Here is a 14,169-nt window from a genome sequence, read left to right as displayed (position 1 = left end):
CTGTACGTCTCATCTCCTTGCGTTTGTAAATAACAAGAAATATATATATATATGCAGTTATCTACTGTACCGCATGCCATCTCAATCGATGATTTCAGTAAGAAAATCATTTCTCAGCATCTTCATTGAATTGCCATTTTGATACATATGAGAGAAAATCCTCTTATGACGTAATATTATTTCCCTTCCATATCATCAAAAGGTAACAGAGACAAGCAGATTCGTTGCCTTTTTCCACTGAGCTTTATTTCAGAATACGTGACATTCTTCCCTGGTTTCATCGCAATCTGCAATCACGCTACATATCTGTCAGATATCTGTCAGTGTCTCACTTATCATTTAGAATTTTCACCATTCTTTCATTTCTGTGGTGTCAACCATACGCGCTAGAGAGGCATGCACTGCTTCATACCTTTAGCCAAGAATATTTACATTGATAGATTTATGCTGGGGGGTAATATTTCACACTTACCGCCAAAGGTCAAACAAAGGTACTGTATGGATGAATGAAATGAATACTGCATCTAGTCTTTCAATATGACATAAATGCTCACTGAAAGAATATTGAGAGTAGGCTGTAACCTATTCTTCCTTTTAACCTTTGCTTGTAGATGGAAACAGAGAGCTCTGAAACACTAGCAGTTTTTAGATCAATTTTTTTAAATAAAAAAATTGGACATTCTTCATTTTTATAAAAAGTCAGCAGAGTGGCCTTTCCACACTAAGGAAAGCCTGTGTTCATTTTGATATTGTAACAGAAATACCTTGAAAATCAATTTCGAAACGCCTGCAGAAAAACGCGTAGTTTTCGTGAAACCATACAAATGCTTTCGTAGACAGACATCTCATGATTTTGCAACGGGGATATCTTGAAAATCAATTTCGAAAAGCCTGCAGAAAAACGCGTAGTTTTCGTGAACACCATATAAATGCTTTCGTAGTTTGCTATCTCATCATTCTCCTACATTGTTGACAACTGATCGATTTCCCTCGCCAGCGCCAGAAGCCTTCGGACGCCGTCCAACATGTTCGTTGTCAACCTGGCCTTGTTGGATCTGATGATGATGCTGAAGACGCCCGTCTTCATCGCCAGCGCCTTCAACGACGGACCTGTCTTCAGCAGAACGGGCTGCGAAGTCTATGCTCTGATTGGCTCTTATTCTGGCATCGGGAGTGCCATGACCAACACCGCCATTGCATATGATAGATACAAGTGAGTCTTTTTGCCAAACTCTTCTGAGGTAAGGATCAGAAATTGCCTAACGCAGAAGAAGCGATATTTGATGAATTATCATAAACAATAAGAGATTATTGAACCGTGTCGTCTAATTTAGAGATTCTGTAATACATTCTTTGGTCTAAAATCAAGAAGAAGCGATATTTGATGTATTATCATAAATAATAAGTGATTATTGGACCGTTTCGTCTAATTCAGAGATTTTGTATATATTCTTTGGTCTAAGAAAATTAAACTTCAGCGGCGATGAAAGTCTCACACTTGATTGAATTACTTGCCGTCTCGATTGGTCGGACCAAGTTCAGAAGTCCACACCAGACCCTTTATTTCCTTTAACACCTTACCACTTTAATTAAAAGCCAGTACTGGCATAAGACCTTCATCTAAACAACCCACCTCGAACTGACTTCCAGTGGTGTCTCGTTTAGACTAAGGTGTTACAGGAAGTGAGGAGGGCTGGTATAGACTCCCGAACTCTTCCCTACCAACAGAGACTTAACTAACTTCTGTGACCTGACCGTTGTCGAATCTGATTTCCGCAGAACCATCGCCAAACCATTTGAACCAAAGATCAGCCGTGGCAAAGCCTTCTTGGCAATCCTCGGCATCTGGTTATATGCCACGCCCTGCAGTGTTCTTCCATTCTTACGCATCTGGGGAAGGTTTGTCCCAGGTGAGTGCTTCTGAGTACACAGTGGTGGTGGTCCTCATCCTGATGCTTGGAACGAAAGCGTCGCGGAAGAGGCAAACTGCTCTAGAAGATGCTCAGAAAATGAGCCACTTTTTATATGAGTTCTATTGAATTTCAAATGTGCATTTATATCTCAGACGATCTGGCAGGGCTTTAGAGACCATTAATTAAAGGATGTATGTCATACAACTTCAAGACTTTTTGATATTCTAAAGCCTTTAAAATCCGAGCAAGGTCTTTGGAACTGAAATAATTTCGTCAACGTTTTTTTTTTTATTATTAGAGGGCTTCCTGACTACATGCTCAGAAAATTAGTCACTTTTTCTGAGTTCTACAAAATTTCATATGTGTATTTATATATTTCAAATTAGTTGGCAGGGTTTTAGAGACCATTAATTAAAGGATGTATGTCATACAACTTCAAAACATTGTTTCTTGATATTCTGCAGCCTTTAAAATCCGAGTGAGGTCTTTGGAGCTGAAATAATTTCAAATGTTTTTTGTTTTTTCCACCAGAGGGCTTCCTGACTACATGTTCGTTTGATTACCTAACGCGAGACAACAACACGAGGAGCTTCGTTGCCTGCATCTTCTTCTGCGCCTACGTGGTACCTGGCTTCCTCATCATGTACTTCTACAGCCAGATATTTAGTCATGTCCGTGCTCACGAGAAGGCCATGAGAGGACAGGTACGAATCATCCTTTCTTAGTTTCAATTCTTTAAGTATTATTTCAGAAGGTATCGAAGTGGCTCTCAGGACAGTAGCGTTATGTATAGTTTACCCAGCGTGCAAGGATCGAACATCTTCAGAAAGGATAACAGTCCTCTGGATTATGGCAATAAACAAGGGTTAAAGTTTGATATTTAATGCTTCTACAGAGTGACATTCAATATGACCTGAATTCTCTTGCGAATATATTCAGATATCATAATAATGCTGAAGTTTCTTGGGGATGTATATGGCCTTTTGAGGTTTGTACCGTGCAAATTATTTCACTTTACTAATAAGAACGATAATCTGAATGTGAACATATTCCAGATGTCAAAAACTGCTATTGTCACAGACATTTGACTTTGAGTTATAGACAGTGGTAATGTTACGCCAAATTAGAGAGTTGTGAAACTCCACGGGAATGACACTCCAAATGTCACTACTAGATTTTTACCGTCTTTCATACATTTATAATAATAATAATAATAATAATAATAATAATAATAATAATAATAATAATAATAATAATAATAATAATAATAATAATAATAATAATTCAGAGAGAAAATCTAATGATTCAGTTCCCCTTTTAACTCTCCCAGGCAAAGAAAATGAACGTGGAAAACCTGAGATCCTCCGTGAGCAAAGAAGACCAAGAAAAATCAGCCGAAATCAGAATAGCCAAAGTGTGCATGGGACTGTTCTTCATGTTCTTGGTATCTTGGACTCCCTACGCTGCCGTAGCCCTCATTGGTGTCTTTGGAGACAGGTAAAAGATTGAGGGGAGGGGAGGGGGCCGGTTGGGGGGGGCGGGTTATTCGCTGCTGTTCAAAGTAAACCCAAAGCTCTACAGTATGAGGGTTAGATGAGTGTACAAAGGTTGTAAGATTGAATGGAATTTTAACGGGTGTGTATATGAGTTCTAAGACAGGCGAATTATATATTATATATATATAAATAATTATATATATTATATATTTATATGGTGTGGTGTGTGCTGTGTGGTAATTATAATAATATATGATATATATATATATATATATATATGGGTATATATATATATTATAGTAATATATATATATTGTATATATCTTATATATATATATATATATATATATATATAAGTATATATATATATATATAATAATATAATTATATAATAATATAATAGTAATAGACATTGATATTCTCTTGTCTTAGAACCAAAACATTCACTTATATATATTATATATATATATATATATATATATATATTATATACATATATATATATATATATATATATATATATATAGACACGAATAAAAACTGGGATACAGAGAAAGCTCGATATACGTACGGACATACGTTACATTCATCAATTCACAGACGACAGAAAGACGAAAAAATTATAAATTCGTAAACGAGTTATATTATCAAAATTTAATTTTTTTCCAACAGTTCCACTCTGACACCTCTGCTATCGATGCTACCTGCCCTCAACTGCAAGATGGTGGCTTGCATTGATCCCTGGATATATGCTATAAATCACCCGAGATACAGGTGAGAATTCTACGCATTTCTCGTGAATTGAAATGTTGATCAGTCATATGAATTAAGCTGATTTTAATGCCTATGTGCTGGAGCTTTCATTCGAGTATTATCTATCCATTTATTCCCCCAACTTCCCACCAGGCTAGAGCTACAGAAGAGACTGCCTTGGTTCTGTATTCACGAGGAGAAACCTGAGGAAATTGCATCTCAGGCCACCGCCGTCACAGAGAAGGCCTAAAGAAGAAGAAGAAGAAGAGGAGAGGTTGAAGGACGGGATGTAATGTTTACAACCAGGCGCCCCACAAAAAAATGCATCTTGGAGAATTGTCTTGATTCGAAACCTAAATCAGAAATAAATGACGTGGGAGGCACACACACAGAAACCGAATTGTTCGGGCTCAACGAAGTCATCTTTGTATTCAGAATGGCAACCGGATGAAAAATTAAATCGATCAAACCAGTAGTAGTGATAAGAAGTAAGTGTCATCTACGAAATACTACTAATAGTTACTGGGACCAAGAGCTATTCTAAGTTTAGGGTTAGATGGCAGCATCTATAATTGTTCCAGGTTTTGTTCATTTAAATAAATGCAGGAGGTTACAGCTGATTGAAGAGTAACAGGAAATTTTGCATTTAAAAAAAATAAAGGTTTGCATTATTTGCTACATAAAAGAGGAAATGAGTGAATATTTGAATATTGGCAGTACAGTGAGAGGAATTTCAATTATACCTCTTATTTGATTTAATTAAACTACTCAATCTTTCCAAAAATGTACGATTACGATTTCTGTTATTAACGACGACTGGGGTTACTATTGGTGAATTTAAGAAACCACCCACCTTGTTTTTAAATTGAAAATTATGGGTACAACAGCCAAAAAGATTAAATATTAGGTCGTGATCTTAAGAAAATAATTGATTTCTCTTGTTGCGTTTATCTCTAATGATGCTGCTTGAGAATTCACAATGAGTCATAAGTTAATAACGGCTGAGACAAGTTTTTGAAGAGCTAATTTGAACTTCGAACGTGTGTCTGGTATGGACTCCTATTACTCAGGAAGAAAGACGATACCAACCACCTGTTGTTTCTTTGGGTAAGTCGTATAAAGAAATTGGGAAATTCGTCGATGGTTCCTACTCATTTTGTGTGTGCTATGACGCCATTCCAAATTCTCTGGCATTAGAAAGAATTCGTTCTCTCTCTCCCGTCCTTTTCAAAATACATTAAATTAAATCCAGTCACCCAAATTTGTTTCATTTTCCCAGGAATCCTAGTGTACACGTGCATACAAACCACAGTCTTGTCCTACTTTAATACCATTAAAGAATATAAGTAAAAAATTTCTTTTCTATCTACAACATCTGATTATGAATGGTAGTACTGAGGAGGGGGGGAGTTGTTCAGAGAGTGGGGAGCCTTGTAGATGGTAGAATGGTCAGTTAAGTTATGTTCATTGTCTTGTCAGAACACAATTTTTGAGAGGGGGCGGGGCTTCTTCACATAAACAAATGTAATTGAATGGAGAAGCAGCAAACTCAAGACATTATGAATGATCTGATCCCATACTAAGCACCCAGTTCGTTGCTTATAGCACACTCTGCTCGAGGATTCTGATGTTTTCACCAAACTCGAGGTTAACGTTAACGTCAAGTTAATGATTGAGTTAATGATTGAGTTTTCTGTCTCTGTGCTGCTGGTTGTATGAATGTCAAACGTTCAGATTTTGTTCAACTGACTGAAAACTGCTACCTGGGATCTTTATTTTCTGGACAAAATAACAACCATTCGTCTATCCAAGCAGTAAATATCTATGCCTACAAGTTCAAATACTTTGGAAGATATTAGAACTTAAATTCTATTATATTCAGATAGTACTGGATGGTCATAACAGATAAAAACAAAGTTTTGGGTACTGGATACATTAGATTTCATGAAAATGAAAATTCTACTCCAAATTTACAATCACAGCCTCACCAAAGGTCATTATGAAAAAATGAATGCACCTGACAGCAAATTTTACAAGTATAGGTGGTCAAGTGTTGCTTTGAGTGGGTATAGCATGAAGTGCCTAAAATATGTTATTAGTGACAGACATACGTGACAGAGCGAGAAGAAATATCAACCTATCTAAGAAAAAAGTCGAAAATGTGCTTTAAAAAATAAATAAATGAGTAAAAACAGAACTCACATGCAGGGTGTTACCAATTCAATAACTTCTGACAGACCTCACGAAATCCATGTCTATATGAAGACCAGCGTCTCCAGATTCTCCAAAGTTCTTGTTAGAATGGGGGTGGGTGTGAATAAGAGGAGACAGAGAAGGGGAGACATGCTATGAGCAAAATTACTATATCAAACTTTCCTCTGATTACTTACGTGGAGTCCTGCTCATTATGTAGTTGCTTGAAACTGAAATGGTTTTCTCTCCAAGAACCCTCTCGGCGACAAGGAATCAAAACCTGTTTGTTAGCCATTCTTTTTTTTCTCATTTAATATTGTTTTTGATTTCCAGGTGTCTGAAAAAAGAAATTAAATAAAATGCAGTAAAATGAAATAAAACAATACATTACGTACATCTATCTGGACGAATTCATCTTCAAAAGTAGTAATTATTAAAAAGAAACTTTAAAGATTAACATTTCACAAGAATATGCTGCGAGGAAAAGTGACTTCAGCCTCACTTCTCAAGCAATGCAAGAGTTCAGATTTAAATCCTGTAGATGAACGCGAAATCACCTGTAAATCCATTAGAAGGATGATCATGTTAAAGACATTATTGCAGTTGCGTCTTACAGTTACAGTTATTTAGAGTTTTAACAAATTTCGTCTTTGCCTTTTCAACAGATTTTACTTATGTACCTCAACACCATTGGAAAATGATTTTCGAATCCCTTAAAGCCAATGGACGTTTCTTAACCTTCTGTAACCTAGAAGTTTGCAAGACTTGTGCCTTTACAGCTATTTCCTATCCAAAAGACGTCATCTAATGAACAATTCGACCTAAAATCAATTCCACTTAAGATTTTTCCGTAAAATTAGCTTTTTTCTTAAACATTCATTTTTATTTCTCATGGGGAATTGCTGTGTAAATTGTCTTAGTCGATGGATGTCGTTATCAAGTTCAAAAGGGACTGAAGGACAGACTGAATGACCATGTTCTAAAAAAAAACTTCTAAAGCTTGTCCCCGGCATAACTTTGCGGTGAATTGAATGAACTGATAAGAAACAACATTTCAAACCCACAGTGTCCTCAAGGGCTCAGTGCATTCTCGACAATAATCATATTGCGAACGTAACTTTGATTCTGTTGAAGAGGCGAGTCATCTGATTGAGGTAACTGATAAATTCAGCTGAAACCAAATGGCATTTCCTTTTTATGGCACGACAACAGTTATATTACTGTGCTGTCATGAACGATTTCAAGAGGCCAACGTCACGGGAGGAGGAGGTAGCGTTCGTTCGCTTGTTCAATTTTAACTCTAATCTTCATACTCCCAACAGTCACTTGTACGGAATCAGCTGACATCAACACTTTCTGGTTATACAAGCAATGAATCTAGTTGCAGGCCTCCGCGATCTTTTTTATTAGATCAATTTAACCCACAAATTGCAAAAATGATTCGCCGAATGAAGGTATAGGTGTCCTGGATACCCCTCGGCGTGCTGAACAAGTAAGTGATCGTCGTGCTTTCAGAAAGTCGCGTTCACTTGTGACACAGCGCGTTTGATCTACTAACCCGATTACTGGTTATGTTGCTGCTTTACAGGATCAAAAACAAGATCTTATAAACGTCATTAATGACATTAGATCCACGGCGGTATATAAGGCGGGACGCGTTGCAGTGGATCCAGCCCAGCGCTCTCCGAACTTGGCCCAGCTCTGTCTTGTAAGTCTGACCTCAGGTTCTGTCTATATTTAGACATTCTACTAGACCTCTCTCATTAAACATTATATTAAACATTCTACTATATCTAACATTCTACTAGGCCTCTGTCATAAGACATTATATCAAACATTCTACTAGGCCTCTCTCATCAGACATTACATCAAACATTCTACTAGGCCTCTTTCATTAGACATTATATTAAAACCTTCTACTAGACCTTTCAATAAACGTTTGTCGTATAATCTATACGAATGGGATATCAGAAAAGGTTTATAGGATAAACAAAAAAAACTTATTAGAATCATAATTTCTGGGCAGATAACTTCATTTACCAGCCAATTCCTTCCTTCTGATTGATTTTAAACGCAAGATATTTGATTTCCATTCTACCGGTCTGTTTTCACACTCATAAACTTCCTGTTTCTGAATAATAGAAATCTATTTTACACTGGTTTCTCACTCATGAACTTCCTGTTTCTGAACACTAGAAAACTATTTTACAAGTGCATCCATCGAAGGAATGTTGATGGCAAAACACTATAAGATCATCCTGGGCGGAATGCATTTCTGTTCTAGAATCACGTCAGTGGCAACACCAAAGACTTCTGAAGCAGAGACAACAACCACACACGCATCACCCTTTCCATAGAAGCGACTAAAGGAAATGATTTAATCTATCTGATTTATAGCTGAAGAAAGTACTTTGATCTGTTTATCCCCTTAATACTAACTTAAATAATCTGTCGTTTTCCTTTTCCAACAGAGGTAGTTGTCAGCACCATGTCGCAGCTCAGACCAGGTGTCCTGCAGGCAGCCATGATGGCCAACGCTACGCAGCAGTTAGACATCCCCGTTCCAGCTGCATACACGTAAGATACCGGTCTTTAACCTCCTCATTCGTTGTTTCGATTCTCAGTCAGTCGAAAACTTCTTGTCTAAAAAGAATGATGTTTTGACGATTCGTGACATCCAATAGGTCTTTACAACTGTGGGGAAATTATCTTTTTTTGTTTTAATTTGCAACGTCTTTCACCTCCTTGGTATAAATTTTTCTAAACCATTTATACACCCAATAAACTAGGATATAATTAATCTATTAGTTTTCCGGTTGGATCTTGTAAAAGAAAAACAAAACATCAAGAATTTTCTCTACTCTTGCAATATAAAGTTTTGCTGGAAACCTAAACAAAGACCTTTTATAACCACTTTTGCGTGGAAACCGAAAAGAGTTTTATACCCTTTTCGCTGGAAGTTAAAGCTTTCCAAGCCCGATACTATGAAATTACCCCTGAACAAATTATCTGTCAACATATTAAATTACAATCTAATTTTTTATAAAAGGGCATAAAAGTTCTTTAGGTTTTCGGCCAAAAAGGTCATCAAAAGTCTTTAGGAGTTTCCAGGCGAAAACTTAAGTTTGGCAATAGTGTAGAGAATTTCTTGCAGGGCTTTTTCATTTAATATCTACTGGATATTCTATATTATATATATACAATATCTGTATTTGTTATAATGATTTTATAAAATTATACCAAGGAGGTGAAGAGTTGCAAATTAAAAAATCAGAATTTGCCCATAAACTCGCGTCGGAGAAGAAAGTGATGATAAATCTCAAAATTAATAGAATAAAAATATTCATAATTACGTCCTAACATTGAACCTAACCAACTTGAAACTCTAACGTAAACATTGCCCGCCCAGAAGCCACCAAACCAACTTGTTTTTTTTCTTTTAATCATGTTTTACAGTTTCTCTAGCATTTGCCTACAAAACATTAGAACATTTGACCATCAAAATATAGACATTTGCCTATTAGGAAACATAGACATTTCTGCCGGGTTTTGGGGTGCTTCAAAACATAGACATTTGCCTACAAAAACATAGGGACACTTCGCCTAAAACAAAACATAGGACAATTTTTCCTACAAAACATAAGGACAAATGGCCTACAAAACATATTTGCCTACAAAATATAGACACTTGCCAACAAAACATAGACAATTGCCTACAAAACATAGACATTTACCTACAAAACATGAGGATCCAATTGGGCCTACAAAACATAGGGACAACTTGCCTAACCAAACATATACTTTTGCTTTTAAAAAAAACTATTCGGAACAAGTTTGCCCACAACTTGGCAAATCCTCTCCCTTTCCTTTCCAGGACCCAGTGAAATGCTAAAAACAATGAACCATCCGATACGAGGGTCAAAGATGCCTGGGCTGGGAACGCCTCCGCCTGACTTCCATGGATTATCGTCAGTCCTCACTGGAACAGACGGTTTCGAGGCTCCAAAACCCTTACTTGCACTACATGTTGGGGGCGTTCTACGTCTGCTTTGCCTGTTCCGCTTCCGTGTGTTCGGGTCAACGGCGTTGTCCATCTGGATCTTCTCCCAGGATAAGTGGGTTGGTAGATTTCTTCTTCCTTTCCCTTATCAAGGAACATTCTTTACCAAGTTACTGTACGTTTTTTTGTATTTTTTTTTTTTTATGTTTGATGGTCTCCTAGAAACTGAGGCTTATCCCTTTGTCATTGACTTTCCAAAATGGTCCGTTTTTCCCTATTTTTTCTCATCGTAACTCCTCTTGCTATTGCCCTTTAACGTCTCATCTATCCTTCCTTAACCTTTGTAAAATTAACAAGAAAGATTATGATATAATTGGCCAGTTGATCATACTGTACCGCATGCATCTCAAATCGATGATTTTCAGTAAGAAAAATCATTTGCTACAGCATCTTACATTGATTGGCCGATTTTGATAAACTAAATAGAAAGAAAAATCCCTTCTACGGAACGTAATATTATTTCCCATTCACATTATCATCAAAAGGTAACAACAGGAGACAAGCAAGATTGCGTTGCCTTTTTTTCCCTTCCACTGAGCTTTGTTTTAATTCAGGGAATACGTTGAACATTCTTTCCCCTGGTTTCATTCGCAATCTGCAATCCCACACGCTAAGCATATCTGTCAAGATCTCGTCAGTTGTCTCCCACTTATCATTTAGAAATTTTCAACCAATTCTTTGAATTTCTGGGTGGTGTCAACCATACGCGGCTTATAAGAGGCATGCACTGCTTATCATTTACCTTTTAGCCAAGAATATTTTAACATTGATAGATTTATGCTGGGGGTTCAATATTTCCCACACTTACCCCGCCAAAGGGTTCAACGAAAGTACTGGTATGGTCTGAATGAAATGAATACTGCATCTAGTCTTTCAATATGACATAAAAATTGCTCACTGAAAGAATACTTGAAGAGTCGGCTGTAAACGTAATTCTTGTCCTTTTAATCTTTATTGACTGTAGATCGAGGACAGAGAGCTCTGAAAACTTTAGCAGGTTTTTGAGATCAATTTTTTTAAATAAAAAAATTAAAAAATGGGACATTCTTCATTTTTCTGTTTATAAAAAAGTCAGCAGAGTGGCCCTTTCCCACAACTAAGGAAAAGCCTTGTGTTCATTTTGATATTATGTAACAGAAAATACCTTGAAAATCAATTTCGAAACGCTCGTCAGAAAAAACGCCAGTAGTTTTTCGTGGAAAACCATACAAATAAACGCTTCGCTTTCGTAGACAGGCAAATCTCATGATTTTGCAACGGGGAATATCTTGAAAACATCAATTTCGAAAAGGCCTGCAGAAAAAAACGCGTAGTTTTCGTGAACACCATATAAACTGCTTTCGTAGTTTCTGCTATCTCAATCATTCTCTCCTACATTTTGAAATGACTCGATCGATTTCCCTCGCCCAGCTCCAGAAGGCCTTCGGACGCCGCTTCAAATAGGTTCGTTGTCAAACCTGGGCCACTTGTTTGGTTGGCGATCTGATGCTGATGCTGAAGACCGCCCGTCTTCATCGCCAGCGCCTTCAAACGACGGACCTGTCTTCAGCAAGAACGGGCCTGCGAATAAGTCTATGGCTACTGATTGGCTTTCTTATTCTGGGCAATCGGGATCATGCCATGACCAACACCGCCATTGGCAATATGATAGATACAAGTGAGTCTTTTTGCCAAAAACTTCTTCTGAAGGTAAGGGATCAGAAATTAGCCTAAACGCTAGAAGAAGAAGAAGCGATATTTTGATGAATTATCATAAACAATAAGAGAATTATTGAACCGGTGTCGTCTAAATTTAGAGATTCCTGTAATACATTCTTTGGTCTAAAAATCAAGAAGAAGCGATATTTGATGTCGTTAAATTCTAATTAAAAGTGACTTATTCGGACCGTTTCGTCTAAGTTCAGAATCTTTTGTATTATTATTCTTTGGGTCTAAGAAAATTAAACCTTCTGCGGCGATGCAAAGGAGTCTCACACTTGATTGAAATTTACCTTGCCGTCTCGATTGGAGTCGGCCCAAGTTCTAGAAGTCCAACCCAACCAGACCCTTTATTCCTTTTAACACCTTACCACTTAATTAAAAGCCAGATACTGGAAATAAGACCCTTCATACTAAACAAACCACCACTCGAAACTGGACTTCCAGTTGGGTGTCTACGTTTAGGACTAAGGTGTGTTACAGGAACCGTGAAGGAGGGCTGGTATTAGACAATCCCGAACTCTTCCCATACCAACAGAGACTTAAACTAACTTCTGTGACCTGGAACCGTTGTCGAATTGACTTTCCTCAGAACCCATCGCCAAACCATTTTGAACCAAAGATCAGCCAGTTGGCAAAGCCTTCTTGGCAAATCCTCGGCATTCGGGTTATATGCCACGGCCCTGCAGTGTTTTCTTCATTTCTTACGCAATCTGGGGTGGAAGGTTTGTCCCAGGTGAGGTGCTTCTGAGTACGCAGTGGTGGTGGTCCTCATCCTGTATGCTTGGAGAGACCGAAAAGCGTCGCGGAAGAGCAAAACTGCTCTAGAAGATGCTCAGGAAAATGAGCCACTTTTTATATGGAGTTCTATTGAATTTGCAAATGTTGCATTTATTATCTCAGACGATCTGGCAGGGCTTTAGAGACCATTAATTAAAGGATGTAGTCATACAACTTCAAGACTTTTTGATATTCTAAAGCCTTTAAAAATCCGAGCAAGGTCTTTGGAACTGAAATAATTTCGTCAACGTTTTTTTTTTTTTATTATTAGAGGGCTTCCTGACTACATGCTCAGAAAATTAGTCACTTTTTCTGAGTTCTTACAAAATTTCATATGTGTATTTATATATTTCAAATTAGTGCAGGGTTTTAGAGACCATTATTAAAGGATGTATGTCATACAACTTCAAAACATTGTTTCTTGATATTCTGCAGCCTTTAAAATCGAGTGAGGTCTTTGGAGCTGAATTAATTTCAATGTTTTTTGTTTTTTTGTTTTGTTTTTTCCCACCAAGGGCCTTTCCTTCCTGACTACATGTTCGTTTTGATTACCTAACGCGGAGACCAACAACAGCGAGGAGCTTCGGTTGCCCTGCCCATCTTCTTCTGCGCCTACGGGTTGGTACCTGGCTTCCCTCATCATGTACTTTCTACAGCCAATATTTATTTAAGTCTCGTCCGTGCTCACGAGAAGGTCCATGAGAGGACAGGTACGAATCATCCTTTCTTATTTTTTGTTTCAATTGCTTTTTAAGTATTATTTCATGAATGGTATCGGAAGAAGTTGGCTCTCAAGGACAGTTAGCGTTATGTATCGTTTAACCCAGCGTGCAAGGATCGAAGCATCTTCAGAAAGGCTAACAGTCCCTCTGGATTTATGGCAATAAACAAGGGTTAAAGTTTGATAGTTTAACTTGCTTCTACAGAGTTTAGACATTCAATTATGAAACCTGAATTCTCTTGCGAATGTAATTTTCCAGATATCATAATTACTGGCTGAAGTTTTCTTGGGGTGGATGTAATATGGCCTTTTGAGGTTTTGGTTACCGTGCAAATTATTTCACTTTACTAATAAGAAGATAATGCTTGAATCTGAATGTGAACATATTCCCAGGATGTCAAAAACTGCTATTGTCCCACAGACATTTGACTTTGGGAGTTATAGGACAGTAGTAATGTTAACTCCAAATTTATAGAGTTGTTGAAACTCCACGGGGAATGACACTCCAAATGTCATTACTCGAATTTTTACCGTCCTTTCATACATTTAATAATA

General features: G+C 37.3%; 1 protein-coding gene across 1 annotated transcript in view; it reads left to right on the top strand.

Annotated features, from left to right (window-relative positions):
* LOC135215168 (opsin, ultraviolet-sensitive-like) overlaps positions 1-5,423 on the top strand; it is an 8,371-nt gene extending 2,948 nt beyond the window's left edge. The window contains exons 4-9 of the mRNA XM_064249636.1: positions 998-1,213; positions 1,780-1,910; positions 2,445-2,617; positions 3,244-3,410; positions 4,082-4,183; positions 4,316-5,423. Coding sequence (XP_064105706.1) covers positions 998-1,213; positions 1,780-1,910; positions 2,445-2,617; positions 3,244-3,410; positions 4,082-4,183; positions 4,316-4,412 — 886 coding nt within the window. The 3' untranslated portion in view covers positions 4,413-5,423. The remainder of the gene's footprint in view (positions 1-997; positions 1,214-1,779; positions 1,911-2,444; positions 2,618-3,243; positions 3,411-4,081; positions 4,184-4,315) is intronic.
* The last annotated feature ends 8,746 nt before the right edge of the window (positions 5,424-14,169 follow it).

This window comes from Macrobrachium nipponense, chromosome 5 (assembly GCF_015104395.2).
Source record: "Macrobrachium nipponense isolate FS-2020 chromosome 5, ASM1510439v2, whole genome shotgun sequence".
In the NCBI taxonomy this organism is placed as follows: Eukaryota; Metazoa; Arthropoda; class Malacostraca; order Decapoda; family Palaemonidae; genus Macrobrachium; species Macrobrachium nipponense.
Note: the sequence above shows the minus strand (reverse complement) of the source record. Positions and strands in the feature narration are given on the sequence as shown.